General features: G+C 52.6%; 9 protein-coding genes across 9 annotated transcripts; 3 read left to right on the top strand and 6 right to left on the bottom strand.

Annotated features, from left to right (window-relative positions):
- Nucleotides 1-719: 719 nt before the first annotated feature.
- On the bottom strand, nucleotides 720-1,586 carry CC77DRAFT_363853 (hypothetical protein). Its single transcript, XM_018531381.1, has 2 exons — nucleotides 1,323-1,586; nucleotides 720-1,236 (listed from the first exon to the last, which is right to left on the bottom strand). The coding sequence occupies exons 1-2, from the start codon at nucleotides 1,348-1,350 to the stop codon at nucleotides 1,025-1,027; spliced, it is 240 nt and encodes a 79-aa protein (XP_018382355.1). The 5' UTR covers nucleotides 1,351-1,586; the 3' UTR covers nucleotides 720-1,024.
- A 719-nt stretch (nucleotides 1,587-2,305) lies between these two features.
- CC77DRAFT_363775 (hypothetical protein) lies at nucleotides 2,306-5,883 on the bottom strand. Its single transcript, XM_018531380.1, has 4 exons — nucleotides 5,568-5,883; nucleotides 3,029-5,440; nucleotides 2,696-2,977; nucleotides 2,306-2,646 (listed from the first exon to the last, which is right to left on the bottom strand). The coding sequence occupies exons 2-4, from the start codon at nucleotides 5,409-5,411 to the stop codon at nucleotides 2,426-2,428; spliced, it is 2,886 nt and encodes a 961-aa protein (XP_018382354.1). The 5' UTR covers nucleotides 5,412-5,440; nucleotides 5,568-5,883; the 3' UTR covers nucleotides 2,306-2,425.
- A 403-nt stretch (nucleotides 5,884-6,286) lies between these two features.
- CC77DRAFT_970449 (hypothetical protein) lies at nucleotides 6,287-8,454 on the top strand. Its single transcript, XM_018535817.1, has 3 exons — nucleotides 6,287-6,875; nucleotides 6,931-7,672; nucleotides 7,728-8,454. Exons 1-3 carry the CDS (start codon nucleotides 6,334-6,336, stop codon nucleotides 8,325-8,327), a joined length of 1,884 nt encoding a protein of 627 aa, XP_018382353.1. The 5' UTR covers nucleotides 6,287-6,333; the 3' UTR covers nucleotides 8,328-8,454.
- Nucleotides 8,455-8,619: 165 nt separating this feature from the next.
- Nucleotides 8,620-9,385, bottom strand: CC77DRAFT_943119 (ubiquitin-conjugating enzyme E2-16 kDa; the record flags this gene model as incomplete). The annotated part of the gene is made up of 4 exons (XM_018534901.1): nucleotides 8,620-8,759; nucleotides 8,817-9,030; nucleotides 9,132-9,177; nucleotides 9,342-9,385. 4 exons carry the CDS (start codon nucleotides 9,383-9,385, stop codon nucleotides 8,620-8,622), a joined length of 444 nt encoding a protein of 147 aa, XP_018382352.1.
- A 753-nt stretch (nucleotides 9,386-10,138) lies between these two features.
- CC77DRAFT_943526 (glutaryl-CoA dehydrogenase mitochondrial precursor) lies at nucleotides 10,139-11,561 on the bottom strand (the record flags this gene model as incomplete). Its single annotated transcript, XM_018534916.1, has 4 exons — nucleotides 10,139-10,185; nucleotides 10,233-10,342; nucleotides 10,390-11,303; nucleotides 11,334-11,561. The coding sequence occupies 4 exons, from the start codon at nucleotides 11,559-11,561 to the stop codon at nucleotides 10,139-10,141; spliced, it is 1,299 nt and encodes a 432-aa protein (XP_018382351.1).
- A 181-nt stretch (nucleotides 11,562-11,742) lies between these two features.
- Nucleotides 11,743-13,600, top strand: CC77DRAFT_1023690 (flap endonuclease 1). Its single transcript, XM_018525713.1, has 4 exons — nucleotides 11,743-12,150; nucleotides 12,201-12,205; nucleotides 12,256-12,817; nucleotides 12,869-13,600. The coding sequence occupies exons 1-4, from the start codon at nucleotides 12,052-12,054 to the stop codon at nucleotides 13,388-13,390; spliced, it is 1,188 nt and encodes a 395-aa protein (XP_018382350.1). The 5' UTR covers nucleotides 11,743-12,051; the 3' UTR covers nucleotides 13,391-13,600.
- Nucleotides 13,601-15,088: 1,488 nt separating this feature from the next.
- CC77DRAFT_1011976 (hypothetical protein) lies at nucleotides 15,089-16,215 on the bottom strand (the record flags this gene model as incomplete). Its single annotated transcript, XM_018523742.1, has 2 exons — nucleotides 15,089-15,221; nucleotides 15,341-16,215. The coding sequence occupies 2 exons, from the start codon at nucleotides 16,213-16,215 to the stop codon at nucleotides 15,089-15,091; spliced, it is 1,008 nt and encodes a 335-aa protein (XP_018382349.1).
- A 1,005-nt stretch (nucleotides 16,216-17,220) lies between these two features.
- Nucleotides 17,221-18,647, bottom strand: CC77DRAFT_943685 (hypothetical protein; the record flags this gene model as incomplete). Its single annotated transcript, XM_018534923.1, has 2 exons — nucleotides 17,221-18,009; nucleotides 18,060-18,647. The coding sequence occupies 2 exons, from the start codon at nucleotides 18,645-18,647 to the stop codon at nucleotides 17,221-17,223; spliced, it is 1,377 nt and encodes a 458-aa protein (XP_018382348.1).
- A 3,150-nt stretch (nucleotides 18,648-21,797) lies between these two features.
- Nucleotides 21,798-23,395, top strand: CC77DRAFT_1043137 (Diaminopimelate epimerase-like protein; the record flags this gene model as incomplete). The annotated part of the gene is made up of 2 exons (XM_018527305.1): nucleotides 21,798-22,210; nucleotides 22,354-23,395. The coding sequence occupies 2 exons, from the start codon at nucleotides 21,798-21,800 to the stop codon at nucleotides 22,898-22,900; spliced, it is 960 nt and encodes a 319-aa protein (XP_018382347.1). The 3' UTR covers nucleotides 22,901-23,395.
- Between the last annotated feature and the right edge of the window lie 559 nt (nucleotides 23,396-23,954).

Raw genomic sequence — 23,954 nt, 5'->3', positions numbered from 1 at the left:
ACGGGCAGATGTTGGTCGTGCGGTTCGACGATCGTCGTCGCAGGCGTATTCTTGTTCGACTTCTTGAACATCTTTCCAGTAGCCAGTGTAAGTACAATATCAAGCGGAAGTAGACGAGGAAAAAATGGATGGATCATGCTTGATGACAGTCTGTCGGCTTACTCTCAGGATACTCTTGTATCAACAGATACAGTCTGCGTACATCAGAAGCAAGTGCACGCACGCCTTGCCTATCTACAGAGTCGCATCCAATCTGCACGCGCCTTACGCCCACACGCCTTGCGCCCATATTTGCATTTACCCCTCGGACGCATTCTGGTTCCCACGCCCTACGCATCTGCACGTTACTCTTGGCAACCGTTCTACCGCCGTCTGGTACTCTACCTATCAGCCTTACAAAGTCCGCGGTACTGACTACTAGAGAGGAAAACCAAGAAGCTAAGCAAGATTGGACAAGTCTTCATAAGGACAGGGTCGAGTATGCACTTTATTTTGTCATGCAATGAAAGAGACTCGATTGCAAAAATGCTTCCACTTCAAGTTGCATACAGGGTTCTGATTTGCCTATAAACTTGTATTGATGCGTTTCAGTGGTAACTGAACAAGGGGGTATTCTAATAGCGCAACATGACTAAAAAAGGTAGATGGAGAAAAGGAAAAGGGTGTTGTAAAGAATGAAGATATCGACATGAAGTGGTACAAAGAACTTTTTGTTAGCCTTCCCGTCCTTCGTCGATAGTTGTTTTGGCGTTAATTTCGTTGCGTTATTACATCTTCCACCCGCTGGTGTTGCGAGGCGTGTCGTCTCCTGTCTCTGCACATGGCGTATGTATTCATGTGCGACTCCTTCACGGCATGAGTACATGGTGTGCTCCAGTACTGTGTGAGGTTTGTTTCGTCGCACGTTCTTCCTCAATCGGACTGTGATGCTGTTGTTTCTGTCGGCCTGACCGGGCGGGCAAACATTCGTCTATCATCGTCGACCATGTAGGAGCGCAATGAGCAGCTGAATCCGAGAGAATATTTACGATCGTCCTGTGCCCATACGGCCAAGCTCCTTTATCCGTATAGCAGGCATCTTGCTGAAGCGCTTGCTACTTGTGGTGGTGGATGAGTTTGCTGAAGAAGGCGATGAGGCATAGACATATTCGCCGTCGACGTATTGGGCTTCGCTGATAAAAGTAGTGCGTTTCTCACGGCGTGTGTAACGCTGTTCGAGGCGGTACAGCTCGAGGCCTAAGGTGGGCGGCTGTTAGTAAAGTGTCCCAAGGCGTAAAGGATTAGGGCCGGGAGGAGATAGGGCGAAGCGAGGTAAGACATACGAGCTTGCAGCTTCTCCATGAGACCCATTGTGTATTGTGTGGAATTTGTTGTGCCTTGTTATCCGCGCGCCGAGAGATATGGTGTTTGTCGAAGAAGGAATACCAAGGAGAGGCGTATTGTAGATATGGCACGGTTGTAATGTCGCAATGTGCTCGCCAGCCAGTTCCCTGTTGCGCTGTTGCAGATGCAGTATCGGATTGAGGTCAGACCAGGTGTTGATTTGTGTTATTCAGCGATGCGCTTCACTAATATAAGATTGTCGCTCAAAATAAGTGGGTGGGAGTATAGCTGGTAAACGAGTGTCGACGCAGTGCGGAGGGATAACGAGTGGTCAAAAAGGAACGGAATGGCTGGTAAAAGACGGATCAACGACAACGGTACGCAGTTCCAAGAGGAAGGAGGAACATCCCTCGGATAGGCTGTTGGGGCGGGACGACTGCTAGGCGTTCCAGGTTTCATGCACTGCCAGTTCTCGAACCCCAAGTTGCATAAATGTGGGCTAGTAAAGCCGAAAGCCAAAACATACCAGGCCTAGAGAAGCCATCGTGCCCGTGTTGCGGAATCGTGAGTCGTGGGCCGCTTTCGTGTGCTGTGCCTGTCTTGCCGACGTAGACATTGCTGTTGCGAGGTGCGGCGAGCTGTCACTTGGTGTCCTGGGCGTCTTACAAGTTCTCGCGTGCTGCGGAAATCTCTCCGAAACGCTCAAAACCCCCGACGCTCCCACTGTTCGCATCCCAAGGTTTCGTGGCTCCCGAGTCAGCTCTCACGTGGGAATCAGGGGTCTTGGGCGAGGCCCCAGACGTGCCGACCGCCACCGCCTTGGCAGCAGACGCTCGTCCCAGGGGCGCATTGGTAATCGCCATGCAGCAGAATTATCCACCGGGTAGCAATCGACATCGTCGATCGCGACACAGAGATGTTCCTTCACGCAGGTGCAGTCTGAGGACGACTATCATGACATAGGATGTGATTGCTTCTTCCAGACCCAGTGCTAGAAAACCCCCGGGATCGCCATGCCGCATTTCGTAGATCTATAGCCTCCCCATGCTCCGTGCTCCATTACAGTTGAAATTGCTTGTCAGTGCCTCCTCGCCCTATGACCTCATGCAACCACCCGAGACTCAGGAACCGTTCCGTCGACAACAGCAATCGCGCCAACATTGCCTGCGTCGGCTGATCCGTTTAGCAACGAGATCACAGAAATGACATCCGAAGGCTCGACTAGATGCCAGCTTGCCAACGTTTGCTTCGAGCTGGCGCCAACAGTGACCGAGAATACGTGATCCGTTGGCAGTTTGGACTGTCGCAGCGATCGGAACATGTCTATACGTATTAGCGGAATGGTCAGAAAACCTCAAAGTGCAATACATACCTTCGTCTGTAAAGTCATCACCCATGCAGAGAACAAACTCAGGCGCATTACCGCTACCTTCGCCGTAGTTCTGCACAAGTGTCTTTGCAATCTCGCCCTTGTTCACAAACTTCGGACGAACCTCAAGGTTGGCTTTGCCTGTCATAACCTCGACGTCGTGCTTCTTTGCAACGGTCCTCTCGAGGTGTTTCTGGCACTCACGCGCCTGGAATGCGCCGTATTCGGGGTCGGCTCTCCGGTAGTGCCACGTTAGAGCAATCTTCTTGCGTTCGATAAAGGAACCTGTTCATCTGTTAGTGCTAAACTTCTTGGCGAAGAACGTAGAAAGCTCACCTTGAGTTCTCTCTGTATAGTGTTGGAACACATCAATGACTTCCTGTTGCCAGCTCATATCGGTAGTTTCGGTCAGATTGTGCCATTCCTGACTGCGTGGATGTCGCATAAAGCTGCCATGCTCGGCACTCAGACCGAGCTCGGGGATGTGACCCATCCATTCATCCAGGAAAGCCTGATCTCTGCCGCTGATAATCCAAACAGCATTGGCAGGGTCTGCTGCCAGAGTCTTGAGAGTACGGATGACTCGGTCAGATGGGATAGCTGCTTGTGGGTCCTTGACAATGGGCGTCAGGGTACCATCATAGTCGAACATGAAAAGCCGCTTCTTGGCTTCACGGTATTGAAAGAGTAGCTTTGCCCGATCCAATGCCGGTGTAGCGAACGCTTGATCAAAGGATGAAAGATTCGTCATCAAACGCTTTAGGTAGTTGTTCGACCAAGCCTGAACATTGTTCTGTACGACGTGCTTGTAAAGTTGAGCATGAACATTGGCGCGATGTTCGTCACTCTGCTTCAGAGCATCGTTGATCGCATCGGCAACTCCGCCCATGTCCCAGGGGTTGATGTGACTTGCGGCGCTGAGGGAACTTGATGTACCAGAGAATTCCGAGAGAATGAGCGGGCCGTGGTTATCCTTTTGGCAAATGATGTATTCCATGCTGGTGGTGTTCATGCCGTCTCGCACGCTGGTGATAAGGCCAATGTCTGCAAGTCGGAGCAGAGCAAAGTACTCTTCTCGGGAAAGATATTGTGGGAAGTGACGGACTGGAGTGAAGTCAAGTGTACCGTATGTGCCGTTAATCTTGGCCGCAAGGTCCGAGATCTTGTTGACTACCTTTTCCTGTGCGCCATCGCTTCTGTCCGTATGCACTCCGCTAGGACTTGTAACCTGAATGAGTACTACTTTGCCTACCCACTCAGGGTATTTCTCGAGGAATAGCTGGAATGCCTGAAGCTTCTGAACTACTCCACGGACAGCATCTAGCCTGTCACGACCGACAATGAGTTTCTTGCCAGCATACATCTCACGGATGTCTTTGAGTTTCTCATCGATCTCTGGGTCGCCGAAAGCCTGTCGTTGCGTCGAGACTGCGTTGATGCCAATGGGGAACACATCTACCGCTACATGAGCACCATAGGCGTCGACTCCTGTGGACGACGAATCGAAACCCAGTATCCTAGTACAACAGGACGAGAAGTGTCGCGAGTAGCTGTATGACTGGAAACCGATCATGTTGGCACCTAACACGCCCTCCAGAATCTCTTTCCGCCGGCTCAAGCAGCGGTAGAACTCGCTACTAGGGAAGGGGATGTGCAAATAGAAGCCAATGTAGACACTTGGTAGGCGTTGTCGAAGTAAGCTCGGCAAGAGCATCAAGTAAAAGTCATGCACCATGACGATGTCGCCCGGCTTGTAGATCTCGAGAATCCTGTCTGCGAAAAGCTTGTTCATGCGGTAGTAATCGGCCCACGACTTCCGTGCAGCGCGCCCATCAGCCGGCTCGTTTTGCTTGTAGTGGAACAGAGTGTAGAGCTCGTTTTCCGCGTATGTCCGCCAATGACTCTGGTTTTTCAGGATGTATTCATCTTTCCCATCATCAACCTCGTCGACGAGCCAGACTGGCACAATTCTGCCTCCATGATCACGCTCGAGCTGTTTGTCTAATCGTTCACGATCCTCTGGGCCTATACGGAAGCTATTTGGAGCTTGAGGAGTTTGTGTCGGCTTCTTGGGGTCGACGGGAATGGGTGCGGCAGCTTTGTTCGTAGGTGCTTGTGCGGTTACGACAGAGGCCGTCTTCGCGTTGGAGATCTCGCCAGTCCAGCCCACAAGTGTGTGGTTCCACGGAGAGGAACTTGAGGCTAGGTAGGAGAAGGAATCGAACAGAGCCGAAGTTCCGCGTCGCGGGGTCAGTTCCCAGTCGTTACCTTGTGAGTAGCCGATAGAATAGGGTATGGCAAACGTCGCACTGATAACACGACCGCTGAGGTTCAGATTAGGATGCGCAGCACGCGGATCTACATCTGCCAGTTCAGTCTTCGCATCTGGGTTGGGAGTGTCGCCCATTTTGCTTTTGACCTCTCCATCAGATTGTGCGCCCGCGGCCTTCTCTGTTTGTGCGCCAGCCTGGTCCTCTCTTTGCTTGTTGGAGAAGTAGGAGTTGGCGCTCCATGATGGGCCTGGGGTGGCAGTCTCGGGATCGAAGGGCAGATTGTTCGTCTTCTCGGTAGTGGACTCGTCGAAGTAAGCGGTCTTACCAGAGAGATGCACGCCGGGTGTGACGGGCACATTGGTAATTTCGGGGTTGAGTGCGGGATGTGTGCTTGCTTTTGATTCGAATTGAGGCCTTTGAGGCTTCTCCTCTGCAGGAGGGGCCATGATGGGATTAGGCAGGTTCCGTTATGCTGCTATACATGGAAATGTTAGGAACTTGTAGACGCAAAGATGACAGGAGGCATGATAAGAGGTAAGAGAGGTATGTCAGGTGGCAGGCGAGCGGCGCAACCAAAAGATGGGTGTGGAAACATGTATTACCTGGTGTCTTGGAGTCGCTGTACTGCCAGATAGTCAGAGGAAGGAGCTCCGCAAAGGTCTTGCGCTGCGGGCGTCACAGAACGAGGGGAATTTAGGGGACCTAAACGAAGGGGTGTGGGAAAAAGAGAAGGGCGCGAAGACACGACGTGTGTCGAGAAGCTGATAGAAACTTGAGAAGGGCAATGGGGGGAGAAAAGCTGGCCGTGGTGGGATGGTTCACGCCCCACTAAGCCATAGCTGTGACGTTGGAACCGAGCAGCTTGGGCCTCGCTGTCTCTGCTGCAAGCAAGGATAGCAGCGCACGATTACTGACTGCTCGTGCCTCCACGCGCTCCGCTTCTTGACCGCTTCGCGAAGTTTTGTTGAGAATGTCAATATGATGTCAGGCAGCTTTCATATCGGACGAGGGTGTGGGCCTGAGCAAGTGCTGCAAGTGGACCGACGGAGACAACATCGTGGGCCGGCCTCTGCCTGCGGGGTACTGGGGCCAGTCTGGCCGGCTCACACAGCTTCTTCACACAGCGGACATGGCAGATGGAGGGCTAACAATAGACGTGTCAAGCTGTCAAACGCCGGGTGTATGCAAGAGCGATTGGCAGTGCAGCATGCCCGCGGGAGTGCCTATTCTCCGCCGTAGCCTCGTCGGCCCAAAGCGGACTAGATGCTTGGCACGGTGCGCGCGAAGATGCATGGAGAAGATTCGTGTAGAGTGAGGAAAACCACCATCGTGACCGCATTGCGAGTCGCCAGCGTTACTCTGGGTCTCATGCAGCGCTCGCACACCGGCCTGATATGTCGCGCCCACGACCGCTTCAATCCATCAATTGCGCTGTGGCAGCACTTTGTCCAAGCCAATCCATCCAAACCCCGCGACCGGCGCCAGCTCTCCACTGCAACGCCAGCTACGCAAGATGATGCCACCGCCCATGGCAAGCATGCCGAATCCGAATCCTCGACTTCTCCCGAGGCTCGCGATGCCCAAAGATCTCAAGTAGAAACAAGAGAGCCGGAAAAGGAACCGACCGCGAAGCCATGGAAGCTGAGGATGATGAGAACAGATAAAGGGCCGTGGCTGTCCAGCAAGGTCGCGGTTTCGACTGCCAAAAACAAAAAATTGCGAAGAGAAGCGCCCAGGGCCTTGCTCAAAGAGCATGAGAAACTGCTGGCCGCCGCAAGACACGCGCATAGTAAATTGGAAAGTTACAAGGGCGTCATTGTGCAGCCCATGATGAGCGAGACGTCTATCAAGGAAAGCCAACTTCCATGGTGTCTGAACGAGAAGGACAGAGCGCTGCCAGGAGTCAGTCGGTATGTCTCGAAACTGACCTTCCAACTGATAGTGCTATGCTAAAGACATCTCCAGTTTGCGCTTGGAAATCACAGAATTCTACAACTACACCACACCCGACCACCACGAAACTCTTGCCAGGAAACACGTCGTCGAACGGGTGCGCAACCACCTTCGAGAATGGCTCCCAGACTACAAAGTTGAAGTGTTCGGCTCGGAACGAACTGGTATAGGCATGCCTTTATCAGACTTAGACTTTAGACTGGTACCAAAGTCGGAGTCGCTAGACCCTGCGCAGGCGAGACTTCCACCGAGCCAAACACAGCGAAACAAGAATATCAAGATGCTTCAGGAGTTACGCTATGCAGGATTCCGCAACAACAAGGAGTATCTGTTGCCTGTGGTTCGTCACGCACGTTATCCCCTCATCAGCGCGCAGGACGCGCAGTCTGGCTTGGATATTCAGATTGTACTTGCAAACGACACGTCGATCTCAAGAGTTATCATGCAAGGCTACATGGATGAGATACCCTATCTGCGGGAGTTATACTGCGTGGTCAAGACCATCTTCGACACAAGGGGCTTGTCGGACGTTTTTCGGGGCGGTTTTGGGTCATATCCGTTGTTCATGATGGTCGTCGCTAGCTTAAAGCATACGCCGAGTCCGCCAGGAGATTCCGCACGAGCTCTCCTCAACTTTCTTCACTTCTGGGGCAAGTTCGATACAGCAAAGCGGGGTATTTCTATTGAACCGGCTTACTTCTACGACAAAGCGGAGCATCCTGTCCTGACTGACGTACAGAGGGCCAAACGGGAGGTACGAATTCACTCAGTTCTTCTTCTTCTTCACACACACGCTAACGACTATCTAGAATGGAAAAATCGATCCCATGCCCGACTATATGCTTTCCCTCCGCGACCCCGCCGACGAGACGAACGACCTCGGTCGCAAAGGCGTGGCTATCAAGCACGTTCAAGTCACCCTCCGAGATCTACACTATCAACTCGTTAACGACATCAAAGTGAACACACGGCCATCTCTACTCGCTCCTCTGGTAGGCAACTCGTACTTGTTGCAACTCGAACGCCGTCGCAAACTACGAGAATACGGCCGAGACCTAAAGGATAAGCAAGCTAAAATGCTTTCTCAAAAGGCAGAGGCAGTTAGGAAGGCGAATCAATTGGGGCAGTCGATGCCACCACAACTTGTAAACGAAGAGGCGCCGAAGACAAACGAAGAAGAAACGGCTCTAAAGAAAGAGAACGAAGAAGAAGAAGAGACTAAACAACGGTTAGCAAGAGAGCAAATGGATAGAGATTGGCAGAGGCTTACGGATGAGATGAATGAGCGGTTGAGAAAAAAAGCAGAGAAGGCATCAGCGTTAGAGCACGGTGATGCAATGGCTACCATCCCAGGCATGCCGGCGGTCGAGGAGGAATCACAAGCCAAAGAGACAACAACAACAACATAAAAGGACAAGGCGATGACGTGAAGAAAGCCTAATCTGCTTCGCCGAAGCCCCCAAAATGTGAAATCACCATGATATTGAAACCTTCACATTTGCGCATCTCGGATAAAGAAATCGAGCCTGTTCTGCTAAGAGTGATGATAGCCAGTGCTATGAACGCAGTCCAGCATGCATGCCGTGTACAAGAAACCCCCATCAGACACTATGCCTTGAAATCGACCCTAACCATCGTCTCATAACCCATCACAGGTGCTAACGAAACCACGCTCCGCCACCAGTCTTGCGTCCGCTCAACCTAGATGGCGTACTTTCGAGTCCACTCACGCGCCGTCGATTCATAGCGGGACCGGTCGGTCTTGTAGACGTGTGCGATCTCGGGGACGAGCGGGTCGTCAGGGTTCGGGTCTGTCAGCATCGAGCAGATACTCAGTAGCACTACAATTTTCGTTAGCATGGATTATGGATTCCCGTGGGAATTTCAGGATGGCCTACCCTTTGAGATGGTGAGGGCTGGGCTCCATTGATCTCGCAGAATATCCAAACAGATGCTGCCGTTGGAGTTGATGTTGGGGTGGTAGATGCGGGTGGTGAAGTTGACCTTTGGGGGCTTGAAGGGGTAGTCGGTTGGGAAATGGATCGCTAGGAAGAAGACACCGCCGGAATATGGTGAGTCGCCAGGACCCATGATGGTTGCTTGCCAGTGAAACTGCCGCACAGTTAGCATGTGTTTGGCCTTGTCTCTTTTTTCCACGATCATGTCGGTGAGAGTGTCTCAGCCGCGGGAGTCGTGCACAGAGAGTGACGTACCAGATCATCTCCAATAGGGCCAGCCGAACAGGAAGAGGGAGGGTCACTAGAGGTAGGGTGTCAGCCAAATATTCCACTCTTGGTCGTCTTGCGAAGCAGCAGCGTCGGGTTCTGGCGTACGGCCTCGCACCCGGTCGCTGCCATGTCGCTGCCCATGCGAGCAAAAGAGAGCAAGCGAGCCTCGCCGTCGAGGGAAAAGATATCACGTACCGGCCGAGATCGGTGAGCTCCTTGTTGATGCGCTTGAGAGCCATGGCTGCTGTGTGTATGTGTGTGGGTTGGTATGGGAGGGTATCGCGGTTGTTGCGGTAGAGCGAGTTGGTGTTGAAGAGTTGAAGTGGGATGTCTGCGCAGGCAAGGCGGTTAGTTAGCGGGGGTCCAAAGAAAGCAAGTGCGGCGTATCAGCGGAAGGCTCACCCGCCACACGCCTTCACGTACCTAAGACTCGCTGTGGGTGCAAGACAGGCGGCCGAGCTGTGCAAAGAGAAAGTCTGCAGTATGGGGCTCAGGCAGGGGCGTTTGTATTTATCATGTGTCAGACCCAGCCGCAAAGAGGCGACACAGAGCTGACCGCCCAACTGCACAGTGTCGCTGCCCACAAAATTCACCGAGCGTTTCTACCCTGTGCAGCTAACCGCGCTTGGTGGCAACCTATCGAAGACGCAAGAAGATGCGTCAAGGCTGACATGTACCTTCACAGTCGTCTTTGACTGCACTTAGTCACCGTACATTGGTCAGTCGCTCGACCTGAACTCGCGTGGCGAACTGCACTGTGGATACGAGCAATCAGAAGTGACACTTGCCGCGTTCGAGGCCAACTCGGGAGCGTGCATCGACCTTCACATGGTTTGATATGCGTCTACTTCTAAATAAACTCTGTCTGCATGCATAACATCTCTAGGCGCCTACAGCTAACGTGCTACTTGTGATTGGATGCGCCTTCATACACTTTTGTTGGTAGTACAGCAACAGCAGGAAAGATTCAAGTTGGAGCAACCTCGCTACAATCAGCAGAAGGCCTGTAATCCAGTAATGGCTCGACCGAGGATCAAAGCTGTTTTGAATTAGCCAAAATCACCGCCGTGTTTCTGTTAGACTCACAGTGGATGTCGCTCTGGCCTTCGTATGTCTGTGTCACAAACAAGTTGGCGACATGCCTTCCGATTCCGTACTCATCCGATACTGCATTTCCACCAAACACTTCTTGCAGTCTGCCCACAGTCAGTACAATATCATGCAAGCACTCGGTACAACTTACGTTCGTGCATTGATCAACGCTCTGTCACAGTTCTGTCTCTTGATCATAGAAATCATCTCTGGCGCAGCTTTACCTTCATCCTTCAGGCGTCCGACTTGGTGGGCAGCCAGAATACCATACGCAGCATCCGTCGTAGCATCAGCCAGCTTCTTCTGCACAAGCTGGTATTTGGCAATCGGGTTATTCTTGAACTGCTTCCTCTCTAGTGCATACTCTCGGGTCCTTGCGATGCAGTCTTCGAGAGCACCAATGGTGCCCCAGGCAATACCATATCTGGCTGAGTTGAGACAGCTGAAGGGTCCCTTCAACCCCTCCACTTCCGGAAATATGTTTGCCTCGGACACGGGGCATTCATCGAGCTGAATCATACCAGTGATGGACGCCCGTAGACCGTTCTTGTTCTTGATTGGTGGGGTTTCGAGAGTACCGGGTGGACATTGGTCGCGCTCAATGACAAAGCCACGGATTTTGCCCGTACTCTGCAGCTTCGCCCAGACAAGGAGGACATCGGCAATGGGCGAGTTCGTAATCCAGGTCTTTGAACCAGACAGTGAGTAGTAACCTTTCTTCGTAGGATGAGGCTTCGCAACCGTCTCCAAAGAGCCTGGATCGGATCCGTGGTTAGGCTCAGTCAGGCCAAAGCAACCAAGCAACTGGCCCTTGGCCATCTTTGGCAGCAGGCGTTCTTTTAGTTCTTCAGATCCAAACTCCTCAATACCACCCATAGCAAGTGAACTTTGAACAGAGTAGCCTGAACGATAACCTGAGTCAACCCTCTCCACGGCTCTGGTGATCAAGCCTGCAGCAACGCTGCTGACTCCGGCACACTCATAGCCTTGTATGCTTGCACCTAGCAGTCCCAGCTCACCCATCTCTTCGATGATCTTTCTGTCAAAGTTCTCATTGCGATATGCCTCTGAGCTACGTCAGCTGGCTATAGAGACCGAGGCAATGTCTCGCGTACCTAGCACTCTCGGAAGCATACGCTCCTGGCAATATGATTCAGCCGTCTCTGAGATGGCTTGCTCTTCTTCTGTAAATAAGTTGCTTGTGTTTAATGGGTCTTGCCAGTCAAACTTCACAGGAGCATGTAAGTATCGTTTGCCGAGAGCCGCGGATCGGAGTGGAGTGCGCAATTGCCGGGTGGCATGTCTGTATGTTGGTCGAAGCATGTTGAAGTCGTGATCAAGGATGAAGAAAGTCTTCTGGCTACACAAGAGTGACTATTATACTAGGGTCGAAACGAAGATATCCGTAATTGGATGATGTTGGCCTCGGAAAACCCCACGTAGAAAGAACCGCGGTTCGGAAGCACTCCGCGCGCGGTGGCAATAAAGCCAGCATCATCACATCAAACACGCGGCGCCTGGAGCGTCTGGGGCGTCTAATAAGATCTGGGGAGATTAAATACAGGATTCGAGATGCATCCCCAGAGAATGCCTGCTGAGCCTCACTAAGCGATGACAGGCGATATGTGGGGTAGCAGTGCCAAGGAATGTAGACCGTGATTGCGCGTGAGACGCGGACGCGTCGTGATAATGGTTGGCGTCACTTTCTCCAGCCTCCACGCCCTCGCCTACGCTTCTACACACAACAATCTAGGGCTACGACATCACCAAGTTCTACCCGATACACATTCACGCACTAGGGCAAACACCAGAGATGGGTATTAAACACCTGTACCAGCTCATTGAGGAGCATGCGCCCGAGGCAGTCAAGAAGGGCGAGATCAAGAACCAGTTTGGACGCAAAGTTGCCATAGTTCGTTCGCAGCATTCTCGGAGTAACAGGTCACTTGCTAACGTGTGCAGGATGCGTATGCATATATCAAACCTCCAATGACACTTCGAACCTAACATCGTGTAGATCTATGAGCATCTACAGTTTCCTCATCGCTGTCCGATCTGATGGTCAGCAGCTCATGAGCGAGACAGGCGAAACCACATCACATCTCATGGGTCTCTTCTACCGCACGATGCGCATGGTCGACAACGGTATCAAGCCCCTCTACGTCTTCGACGGCGCTCCACCCAAGCTCAAGTCCGGCGAGCTCGCGAAGCGGTTTCAGCGCAAGACAGAGGCACACGCTGCGGCTGAGGAGGCAAAAGAGACGGGTACAGCCGAAGACGTCGAGAAGTTCTCGCGGCGGACCGTCAGGGTGACGAGGGAACACAACGAGGAGTGTCAGCGCCTGCTCAAGCTCATGGGCATCCCGTACATTGTTGCGCCGACCGAAGCTGAAGCCCAATGCGCGACATTGGCGAGAGGCGGTAAGGTCTATGCCGCCGCTTCAGAGGATATGGACACCTTGACCTTCGATTCACCCATCCTGCTGCGACATCTGACCTTCAGCGAGCAACGCAAAGAACCCATTCTGGAGATTCATCTGGACAAGGTACTCGAAGGCTTGAACATGGAGCGGAAACAGGTACGGCATCTAAGGGCGCTTCCAAACTCTCACCTACTAACCACTTTCCAGTTCATCGACCTCTGTATCCTCCTCGGCTGTGATTATCTCGACCCTATCAAAGGCATTGGCCCCAGCACCGCTCTCAAGCTCATCCGTGAGCATAATGACTTGGAAGGTGTCGTTGAACACATCAAGTCCCAATCCTCCAAGAAGCTCACTATCCCCGACGACTGGCCCTTCGCCGATGCGCGCCTGCTCTTCCTTGAACCAGACGTCCGACCTGCCGATGACCCAGAATGCGACTTCAAGTGGGAAGCCCCAGACGTAGAAGGTCTTGTTAAGTTCCTGGTCGAGGAGAAGCATTTCAACGAGGACAGGGTGCGCAATGGAGCAGCTAAGCTACAGAAGAACATGAAGACAGCGCAACAGAGCAGGTTGGAGGGTTTCTTTAAGCCCATTGAGAAGACGGCCGAGGAAAAGGCCAGTCTGAAACGCAAGGCTGAGGAGAAGCTTGAAGAGAAGAAAAAGAAGCAAAAGGCTGACGCGAAGGCGAAGAAGCAGGCCAAGGCTAAGCCGAGGACAGCTGGCTAAGGGAAACTGGTTGCTGCTTGGAGGACAAAGTCAGATTTTTGTGCACGGGAAGCTGGCGTTCATGGAATAGTGATACCTGCTGGCTTACGGCGTTTTCAAGGCACACGCGCTAGCTGGTATTATGAAGTGCAAAACGCTTTGTTACTACATTTGTATGACTGCGTCTTGATATATAGTTTTTTCTAATGTCAAAATACAATTTCAGATGTTATCACAACAGTGATGGTCTAAAAGCTACATGGTAAAGTGAGATATCCATGTTTTAGCCTGGTGGTTCTCTTGTTGTGTTCCTGTAGTAAGTACAAGCTTTAGTCGATTCGTATATTTCAAGATTTTCCTACGCATGTACTCCCGCTCTGATCTTCTTGTATCGCTTTTCGCGCACAGAAAACTTCAGAATAGATTCAGCGTGTTGCGATACTCGACACATTGTGGCTAAACAGAGTGGTTTACTCTTGTAAAGCAAGCTGACCAACAATGTGGCCATGCCTGTCAATAACGAGAGTGCTGAGTGGGGTGATGGTGATATTGAAGGTTGTAGTTTGCGAGTTATACAGGGTAGTCGTTCAGACTTACTTCCTGTAATCGTCAGTATCAAACTACTGCTTTTTATGCGTGACTTGAACACAGGCACTGAACAAATCATGCAAAGACATTAATACACTTCATTATCACATATTATTCTCTCGACACCAGCACACATCACCCGTTACATCCGCAACTACGGTTTCGACAGGCTAGATAGCAGCGAAACAGCCTTCACCGGAATTTCAGGCGCAGAAAAGTACAATAAACATGTAACAATAGATTCCTTAGTGGGGCTATCACGGTCTACCCCAAAGGGATCATCCGCCATCCGCTTTCGAGTCACGCAACAAGCTCAGCAAAAACCCTCGAGGAACCAACACGGAACTTACCCTGACAGGCAGGGTCCACGGCTATCAAGGTACTAGTGATCGTTGAGCAACCGCTGAATTTCTACGGCAAAAGTCCGGACGTTTCAAGGAACCGAACGAACCCGGACTTGATTGTTTTGACAGACAAAGAGTTCACGCCAGTGGGTTCCAGTGGCGCACCAACCGGTTCCATGACAGCAATCGCGCCATTAGCGGAAGCATCCGCGTTTGAAGAGATAACAGCACTACGCTGGTGAAGTGCAACCGGCTACCCTACCGAAAAAAGAACAACATGGTACACTACAAAGCAACGAGCAAGAAGCTTTGTGGGTTGGAAACTTCTTCTTCTTTCGCTTTCAAACTGTGATAACCAAACCACGCTAGTGCGTAATAGGCCAAGTCGAGCCGCTGCCGCTACGATTGAAGAAACAGAGTTCGGGACTGGGAAACCATGGCAGGTATGGCGTGAGTAACAAAACTAATGACTCTGCGCGAACATGGCGCCACGTTATCGCGCCACTTAAGGTTTTCAAGGGTTCATGAATGTTAAGTTGTTGATCGACGTCGGACCCGACTTCCCCACAAACAACGTTTCAGTGAACAGAAGTGGATCACCACGAGCTCATGTGATGCGGTTTCGAGCACCGAAAGTTTGTTATCGTTCAAGGGTCTTTTGTGACGCAGGAATTTTGCCCTTTTGGTTCTGGCATATTCCGTATTCCTCCTAGTCCTGGCACGTCAGGCGAGGCTTCAACGGCAAACCTCGTCGATCCGGGAGAGTTGCTGCAAAGGGAGGTTGGCTTCATCCCTGCTCCTGCTTTGAACTTGCTGCGCCCATCATGCCAAAGATGCTGTTTTGAGTGCTGGGCGCCAGCTTCAGCGGCGAGTAGCGTGACTCTGGGAGGCGCCGATTCGCTTTGATACTGTCCAGGACCCTGCACATGTCAGTTGAGTAAATGCCACGGCAGGTGTTATGCATGAACTCTGATTGTGCGCAATCGGATGTGAAACACAGAGAGAAAGGCAGAGCGGGAGATGTGCAAAGCTTACTTACCACTCTGCGTTGATAAACTTGACAGCTTTGCCGCCTGTCCTGGTAATCTCCTTTTGGATTTTGGTTGCAGCTAAGCCACCGCCTGCGCCGCCGTTTGCATTTACTCTTCCAAGAATGACATGCGTTACGGTTCGACGGCCTAGTGATATCGAGTGTCTAGCGCCGTGAGCGGCGCAGAGCCGCTTGAGCTTGTGGTCAGAGACTAGGGGAGCGGTCGAGCCGTTGAGGTAGAAGCAGAGTCCGGCGAAGATCTGGTTCTCAGGAGGCTTTGACGAAGATTGGGAGAGGTCGCTGTGGACATGTGCATCTGATTCTGTTCCTGCATCAGAGGACACTGGAGGCGCATTTGTCTGCCCATGGTTGGACATGTCATGCGCGTTCATGGCAACACATTTGGTGTCTTTCTGTTGGGACTGCTTCCTGCCTGCCTTGCTCGCAGCCCATACCTCGGCCAGGCTCTTCTGTCCTCCTGTCCTGAGACCTTTTGCGCCCTTCTCCCAGCTGCCGTTGTCCTTGCGACCATCCTTGCCAAAATCCTCACTGCCTGCGCCAACCGTGTCGGCGACCCGTCTACCCCCGTCCCTACCAGCCTTGAACTGCTCTCCCAGCTTGAGGCTCCGCGACGCGCGCCATGACGTAGAACCAGAGAGGCGATTCTCAGCGCGCTGATGGCCTGTACTGGAGCTGTTCCAGGGGTCGAAGAAACGTCGTGGCGGTGCGGTGGCGGCAGCTGGGGAGGGCTGGCGAGGCTGACGAGTTTCGGCCGTACGCGTCGAGGTGTTGATTACTTGAGATGGGCCAGACGCGTGGGATGGGCTGTCGGCATCGCGGGCGTCGCAAGAGGTCAGCTCCGTGTTCGGGATGGATGAGGCCATATCGGGTGCTGATCGTGCTTCACGGTTAGCTTCGGGGCACCTTCATGCCGGGGATGTGATTGACTGCATTTCGCATGCCCGCTGAACGCACGTGAGGAACTTGATGGCCATTGACGTTGCAACGGGCACCCGAAGCCGTGCTCCATGCGGCAAAGTGTGGCGGGGGCGACTTACCCTGTTGTTGTTATGCTTGCAGATGCATGTGGGAACAGCTGCGGGCTCAGTGGGCAGTGTGATTAAAACAAAGTTTACCTTGCCTAGGGTCTTGAATCGCCGTTCAATTGATTTTGCAAAACAAACTTTACCATCGGGTGTTATGAGCTCTACGCGAGACAAACAGGATCAATAGGGAAGGTCAACAACGGAAGCCTCGTTCCTTATGGTCTCGTTTCTCGCCTCATCGCGAGCGCCGCCAATGACACGCGTGCAGGACTGTGCAGTGTTGAAACAGTGTGATTGTGATATGTATTATCCATTACTCTACCATGTCTGAAATGACACGATTACACTAAAGTTTTCGGATATCGATGCGTGTTCCGCATCAAGGCACTCGCGTACCTTTTCGTATGTACAGCCGAAGAAAAGAAACATGCCAGCAAAAACAATCGTGTACTACGCCTTTGCCATGCACCCAGTTCCTGAACGCCATGCTTTATCCATCATAGATCACATAAGCCCTGATGTACTAACATGAAAATAGAAGTTTTGACCCGCGAAGGTATTGCTTCTGACAACGCCCGCTAAAATCAAAGGCCTCTCAGCCTCGTAACAAAGAACAATGGGGACTCTAATAAAATGAGTCGAAACCAGCGACCAACCTGCATGCTTTTGCGACGATGCGACGTCTCCGTCCTGCGTCCAGGGATCGCGCCGTGGCATCGGTCCGAATCGTGCTTACAACGACCCGGGATTCGTGGGTGCATGTGAACATGCTATGTTGACTCGTGGTGAAGATGCGAGTCGTCATGAAATCGTAACGGCCATCGTAATCAACCGCTCGGCTGTCTACGCCTGGGTGGTGCTCTTGCTGACTGACGCCTCGTACATCATTCGGTGCTTCTTCATCTCGTTTGCGTCGAATGGCATAGAATCGCTGCCCTTTCTGCTGGACAGAGATGCAGAGCTGCCGTTGCCAAACTTGAGACTTGCTAATGATCGGGCCTTCTTGAGCGACTTCTTCCCAGCATTCTCACCGGTCGGGGGGACGTAGTCAGCAGCGGCCCGCTGGCTGAATTGCGTTATCTCTTCCACTTCGGGCCGGGGCTTGACTCGCATGCGCTTGAACTCGCGAGTAATCCTCTCGAGCTTGCTGAGGCCCTTGGGGGCCGGGGCATAGCTTTGCATGGGTTCGGATGCCTGCTCGCCATGCATGCTGGAGCCTACACTGGGCCGGCGTTCGGAACCAAAGCTCACACCAGAATCATGCTTCTTCTCTTTTCCGGGTCCGTTCATGTAGCGATCAAAAGACTCGGGTCCATGGGTGGCTATGCAGTCTTGAATCATATTCTGGGCAACTCGGAGGTACTTGTCGACAATCCTCTGGACAGTGGGCCAACCGGTTCGATCTTCGGGACGTTTGTCCCTGTTGATCAGGGGCAGCAAGACATCAGGTCCTCTCTTTTGCACCTGACTAATCAGTTCGAAGAAGATCTGGCGCTCTTCTTTCAGGGCTTCGTGGTTCAGGAACTGTGAAGGAAGCTTGGTCTGGCCGTGAACAGGAGGGAAGAGGGTGTTGAGATAGCTGATGCAGTTGAGCTTGTTGAACTCTTCATCTGAAAGGTGATTGATCATGATCTGCCAGCGGATGTTAGTAGATCACGTGTGAAAGGAGTGGCATAGCTTACCCATCGGCGGAGTCCGACCCAGAGCTGAGCGTAGTACGACTCAGCTTTTCGGTTCTTGCCCTCAAGATTGTTGATCCAGAGTGCAATGCCCGGTGCCTTTTCGGCTACACGGGCCATGTCGGCATCCCATGTGTCCCTGTGGACATCAAGGGCCTCGAAGGTGGTGGCCATTTCCCTCCGTCGGCGCGTCTCGAGATCTTTGAGGTAGTCGAGAGCTGTCAAGGCTTGGCTCCAGTCAACATCAGCTGGCTCAGGCATGAAGGTCCGGCTGACAAAGTTTACGATGAAAGCGGGTGGGAGTGCGCTGGTCCGTGTGGGTAATGCTTTGAGCTGGTTCATCAAAGATGAGGTAAAGCTCATGGCGGCAGCTTCGGTAGGGTTCCATGCGAATTGGCTGGAGACTGGTGATGTGCTGCCGGACTTGGCCAGGCTCTTGGGGAATGGTTGGGCGCGGTCCACACGGTTGAGCTCGTACATGGTTTTGAGGGGGATGTCGTAGCTTCCGGGGTACTGTAAGACGTGTTCGAGAACGTAGGCCATTGAGTTGTGGTTCTCATCCGACGCGCTGCGGGAATGATTTGATGCCATAGTGCTGAGCACGTGAGCGTGGCAGGGCAATCAAAGGGTCCAGGCGGCGGCGCAGCGCTAAACCTGCGCGTATCGCAGAGAAGCAAAGACGGAAAGCGATCCCCGGGGAAGCGAAGTTGAGTTTGAGGGTGTTGTCGAAGAGGAGAAGGCGGTCCGTGGGAGAGAGCTAGCGGGCGCGTGGGGTTTTGGTGGGGTGGTCGTAGCGTTTACGAGAAGAAAGGAAGGCGCAACCAGCAAAGGAGGCAAGAGAAGAAAGCACGACGGCAATGCTGCAGATAAACGGTGCTACAGCTCTGGGTGATCCACGGCGAGTCGCTCCAGGCAAGTGGTGTGGCGGAGATGATGGTCCAAGTTATAAGTTGTGTTGCAAGTGACAAATGTCCAGTGTCGTTGGTGGTGGGATGTGCGACCAGGCAGGGATTTGGAATGGGCACGGTATAGGCACGGTAAACAAAAAAGAAGGACAAACACGACGATGCTCGAGCGGAGACGGTGGTGGTGTAGGGCGGGATTATGAGGAGCAGACGGTCGCAGAGGGCTGGAACGGGCAGACGTCGGGTAGGTATACAGAAAGGGTTTTGCGTTTGCTCTAGCCAACGCTTCTTCTCATGATCCCTGGGCGAGGGCCCGTGATGGTCGCTTTCGCACTTGCATGAGTGGCGTCAGTGACAGGGGCTTCCAGCTTCCCCGAGAACCACGACGACCTTGGCCTAGCGCGCCGGCGGCAACGCCTTTCAGCTCGAGTGCATCAAGCTCCCTGCCGACCCCGCCCCGAGTCAGGCACGCTGCTCCCTGCTCCAATCCATGGCTGACGCTACACATTCGCACTTGGACGACGTGCAACTCTAGGCCTCCCCTGAAGACCCTGAGACGTCACCCTCGATGTGGCAGCAGCTGTACCATGGTCGAAAACACGCAGAAAGCAATTGTGTCCCAAGCTAGCCCTCGACTGACGGCGCAGAGGGTCGGACAGCTGCGGACCCTCTGCTTCACTGAGTCGCGTTACGTCTGCCCAACCGTACGCCATCTCTGCGCCGCCCTAACTCAATTCACCATCGACGACTGTTGTCCTAATGCCAGGATAAGCCTGTACCGGCAATTGTCACCTCCATCCTTCACAGAACCCAGTGCAAAAACTCTATCGCCTCGCACGTCAGTATCCCACAGAACCATGACCATAGCTGGCCACTTGTGAACTCTGCCCCAAAGCTTCCTGATCCGCATCATCTTGTCAGCTTGTGCGAATGTGTAGCGAGCCTCTGAGCATTGCGGCGTAGCAGCGCCGTTGACGATGAAACCTCAGAAAGTTGGCTCTTGTAGCCTAGACTTACGACTCATACCCTTGACCTTCAGCACAGTCGCAAACGAGATGTACCTTGCAGACTCGGAGCTGCAGCCATGCGAACTTATCACCTCCCACGCCCCCTGCCCCCGTTGTCCAAGCCTGCAGCCGAGTGGGGTGTTTGCAGCACCGATAAAAGATTGCTCATGTCACAAAAAAGCACCATAACAGCGCTGACATTAACAACTAACGCGACGCGTCTGACATGTTGTTAAAATTAATGCTTCCGCACACTATGAATTAGGACATAGCCTGCAGTCTTCATCCCGCCGTCGGACAGTGTCCGAAAGGTGTGATTGAACCCCCTCAACTACAACCACAAGTGTATGCACATCAATCGCCTTGGGCCGCGGTGCAGCAACATGGCACGCGTTCGAGATCGGACTCGTACTGGCAACGCGAAGGATCGTCCTAGCAGTCCCGAGTCCTGAGTCCTGCTAGTATCAGTGCACCTCCTCGCTTGGAAACCACGCACCATCAGGTCGAGGGCATCCCCATCATGGCACCAGCCGAGATTGTCTCATTTCATCGATCGAAACACTGCGATCATACTGCACATCGCCAGATTGACGAACTCTTGGGTCTTTTGCGCTGGCCACCGTCTGACAATTTCCTCGCAGGCCAGTCGGCCACGGGTACTAATGCCGGTGTGTACCTAGGTATCCTCAACAATCCCCAGCCGCGCAGGTACACACGCAGCTAGCCAACAATGCCAGGACGCGAGTATGAATCGATAAAGACCGTTGAAAATAATCTCCGCGTCGATCTGCTCGCGACTGGCAGACCATGACCAGCACCCCAGTTTGTCTCCACACCTAACGTTGCAGTTTCTCATTCGTCGCAGCCCAAGATTACTCCTCTTTTGCGAGCTACACCATTGTTGCAACAACAATTATGCGCATTGAAGATCAACTTCAGTGCGCCACGGAGATGGCGAGTAGCTGAGGCGAACAAATGGCTGAATTTCAAATCACATTCTTGCCATCGCCGTCGCCATGCAGTCATGCCCTTTCTTCGTGGCGTAATCGGGCTCGATCTTGAAATCGTAGATGTGTGCCATGAACTTTGGTACAGTTACAAGAATTTGTGACCGATTCATCAGATTTAACGCGAAGGTTTCCACCACACTCGCTCTTCTCCGTAACACGAGGGGTCGTCGCGGGAACAACTAGTCGAGGTCCGGCCAAGGAGTACCAAAACTCAGTTTCCTCATTAGCACATTGCTGGACATGTGTGCCAATGGCAGGCCTACTGAGAACTTGAATGTGATATTATCCAGGTACACTGCTGTATGCATACGGTAGGGTTGACCTTACTGTTCGGCGTCAGGATACCTCGGGCATACCGGAAGGACACGTAATGTGGAGCTAATGATCCTTGGTTGGTATTTGAACAGCAACTGCACAGCCTCACGATCGCAGCCTCATCATCGGTCATAAAAAAGTACGCCAAGACCGAAGGCTATGCTATGACAAAGGCACTTACCGACGCCATGCGTACGTCTCTCGAGCCTTCTCGCTATGCTTGGCGTGTCAACTTTGGTACCGTTTTCTCGGGTTGCCGCAAAACCTCCATCGAACTGATCGGTGGATATCACGGCAAAGGATATCTCAAATCACCCAGAACAGCTTCTGGTTCAGAGCATCTCAAGACTTGAGTCAACATCATGGCGGGGTTGCTAGATTCTTCGATGCAGTATGCAGGTGCTTTATGAGTCATCTGACCCATGTATTCACGCAGCAACAGTAGTCCTGGACTCAAACCATCAATTGTCCATCTCAGAACAAACATCCCCTGACCTTTTGAACATGGCCTCATCCTCTCAGCTCGAATTTGTGACCGTGGACGTGTTCACGTCCCAGCCATACGGCGGCAATCCGCTGGCCATCGTTCGCATCCCGCACGACCGGACACTAACTCAGGAACAAAAGCAAACCATCGCGCGAGAGTTCAACCTATCAGAGACCACCTTCTTACACGAGAATGCGGATGGTGCGACGGAGGACAAATGGACCGTCGATATCTTCATGACATCGCAGGAACTACCGTTTGCGGGTCACCCGACCGTAGGCACTGCGTGTTATGCTTTAGAGAGGACGGCTCGGGAGCGTGGTATCCACAGCGGCGTCATGGAAGCGAGCTTCAGCCTTAAAGCCGGAGATGTTGGATTGCGGTACGACTGCGGCAAGATGACGGCAAAGGCTTCCATTCCTCATGACGTGTACGTGCTGTGTTTAGAACTGTTCTCCTCGGCGGGCTTTGGAGTTTGAACTACCGGTGTTAGCACCCAGTGTTCCAGACCAACCGCCTGAGTCAATTCGGCGACCTGAACTCCAATGGACGTATGTCGGCTGACTAGTGCAGTCATATCCACGAGAAGAGATACACCAAGGACGAGCTGTTCGCACTACAGCCTCGATTAGCAGAAGCTCATCAGGAAGGCAAGGTCGGGGTCAAAGACGACTTTGCTATTGTCTCAATTGTCAAAGGTATGACCTTTGTTCTAGTCGAACTGGAGAGTGAAGAGGCCCTGGGTATGGTATCGCTAGCTGGCCAGTCTCTCAAAATCCAAGGCCTGGATCAAGGCTGGGACCAGACGTTCATCGGGACATATTTCTTTGTTCGGACGGGAAAAAGCAACGAGGGCGTGACCAGAGTAAGGACCAGGATGATCGAGGGTCCATTGGAAGATCCGGCCACTGGTAGCGCCGCCAGCGATTTGGCAGCATATCTTTCGTTGACAGCAGGAAGAGAATCTAAGACGCTCAAGTACGAAATTATTCAGGGCGTAGAGATGGGCAGAAGAAGCGAGATCTTCATCGAAGTCGAGATGACCGAGGACGGAGCTGTATCGCAGCTGTTTCTCGAAGGCGGCGCGGTGCAGGTAATGGAGGGCCGATTGACCATCTGAGACTATGGAAGATGATAGATCCGAAAGTACGCGTGTAAGGGAGCTTCAAATCGTTAATCAAAGAACCCAACATCGAGGGTTCACGTTAGAGAAAATGCAACCTGAGAAGTTTCTGCGGGTGTTGGTTACAGATGTAGATCCATTATGCCTGAAGACACGTCTTGCCTCAGGCATGCCGAATGACCCGCAAACGCCGAACTACATAGGGAAATCCTGATTCCGTAATCCTCGACAACGCTCGAGGACCGAACGTGTAGCGGGGGTTTGACATGAGCTGTCTCAGACCGATTTGCCGGGAGCACGGTCTTTGAATGTGGGCCAAAGGGGTATCTTCGCTTGCAGAGTCGATGGAGCAAGATGCAGATCTTCGAGAATGGGTATACACAATTCTGCTAATGGGTGGAGGAATGTGCTGACTTCTCGCCTGGGCGCCGCGTTCATAGTGGAGCTGGTGAGTCGTCTTGACCGGGTGGTAAGACGACTTGGCAAGCAGCGATAACATCCCAAACAGCAAACATCGTGCACATCCGATCATTATGGATCTCGGATGAAGGATTGCCGTCATTGAAGGTCTTCGCAAGAAGAGCAACTTGATTACGACATCCAACAAAGTGCGTGCAATGATACGGCGCAGGATCGTACTTGTTACTCCGTAGTCCTGCTGACACCTGTCACGCCCGTCAAAATCGAGACAGTGACAGCACAAACTAACCTTGCTCGTCTGTGTAGCCCAGCACCTCCGACATTCCAGTGAGGCTCTGGGGGAGGCGTGGGTCACAGAGTGGGCCGCAGCAAGTAAACCAATCTCCCCGCTGGCGTTGCGGTGGTGACGAACGGCTATCGGAATCAATCACACATTCCTGCCGTGCATTCGGTTGTCGTATGGCGCATGGCAAGGCATCATAGGAGTTTGAGCAAGCCCTCCTCAAAATTTAGAGGATGCCTGGCTTCGTCCTAGAAGGCGCTTAGCGTATCCTGTTCGGGTTAGCGCAAACGTGGTTCTTGCACACCTCATACACGAACCGTTTCTCGGACCTCCTCTTCAATGCCTGGC

This window comes from Alternaria alternata, assembly GCF_001642055.1.
Source record: "Alternaria alternata strain SRC1lrK2f unplaced genomic scaffold CC77scaffold_20, whole genome shotgun sequence".
Lineage (NCBI taxonomy): Eukaryota > Fungi > Ascomycota > Dothideomycetes > Pleosporales > Pleosporaceae > Alternaria > Alternaria alternata.
Note: the sequence above shows the minus strand (reverse complement) of the source record. Positions and strands in the feature narration are given on the sequence as shown.

What these genes read in the sequence shown, in the direction of transcription:
- CC77DRAFT_363853 (XM_018531381.1), bottom strand. Translation starts at nt 1,350, where the DNA reads ATGGGTCTCATGGAGAAGCTGCAAGCTC. An exon ending in CATGGAGAAGCTGCAAGCTC is followed by an intron (nt 1,237 to 1,322) that starts GTATGTCTTACC and finishes CGCCCACCTTAG; the next exon opens with GCCTCGAGCTGTACCGCCTC.
- CC77DRAFT_363775 (XM_018531380.1), bottom strand. Translation starts at nt 5,411, where the DNA reads ATGGCCCCTCCTGCAGAGGAGAAGCCTCAAAGGCCTCAATTCGAATCA. An exon ending in CTATACAGAGAGAACTCAAG is followed by an intron (nt 2,978 to 3,028) that starts GTGAGCTTTCTA and finishes ACAGATGAACAG; the next exon opens with GTTCCTTTATCGAACGCAAG. An exon ending in TGATGACTTTACAGACGAAG is followed by an intron (nt 2,647 to 2,695) that starts GTATGTATTGCA and finishes TAATACGTATAG; the next exon opens with ACATGTTCCGATCGCTGCGA.
- CC77DRAFT_970449 (XM_018535817.1), top strand. Translation starts at nt 6,334, where the DNA reads ATGCAGCGCTCGCACACCGGCCTGATATGTCGCGCCCACGACCGCTTC. An exon ending in GCGCTGCCAGGAGTCAGTCG is followed by an intron (nt 6,876 to 6,930) that starts GTATGTCTCGAA and finishes AGACATCTCCAG; the next exon opens with TTTGCGCTTGGAAATCACAG. An exon ending in TACAGAGGGCCAAACGGGAG is followed by an intron (nt 7,673 to 7,727) that starts GTACGAATTCAC and finishes ACGACTATCTAG; the next exon opens with AATGGAAAAATCGATCCCAT.
- CC77DRAFT_1023690 (XM_018525713.1), top strand. Translation starts at nt 12,052, where the DNA reads ATGGGTATTAAACACCTGTACCAGCTCATTGAGGAGCATGCGCCCGAG. An exon ending in TGAACATGGAGCGGAAACAG is followed by an intron (nt 12,818 to 12,868) that starts GTACGGCATCTA and finishes ACCACTTTCCAG; the next exon opens with TTCATCGACCTCTGTATCCT.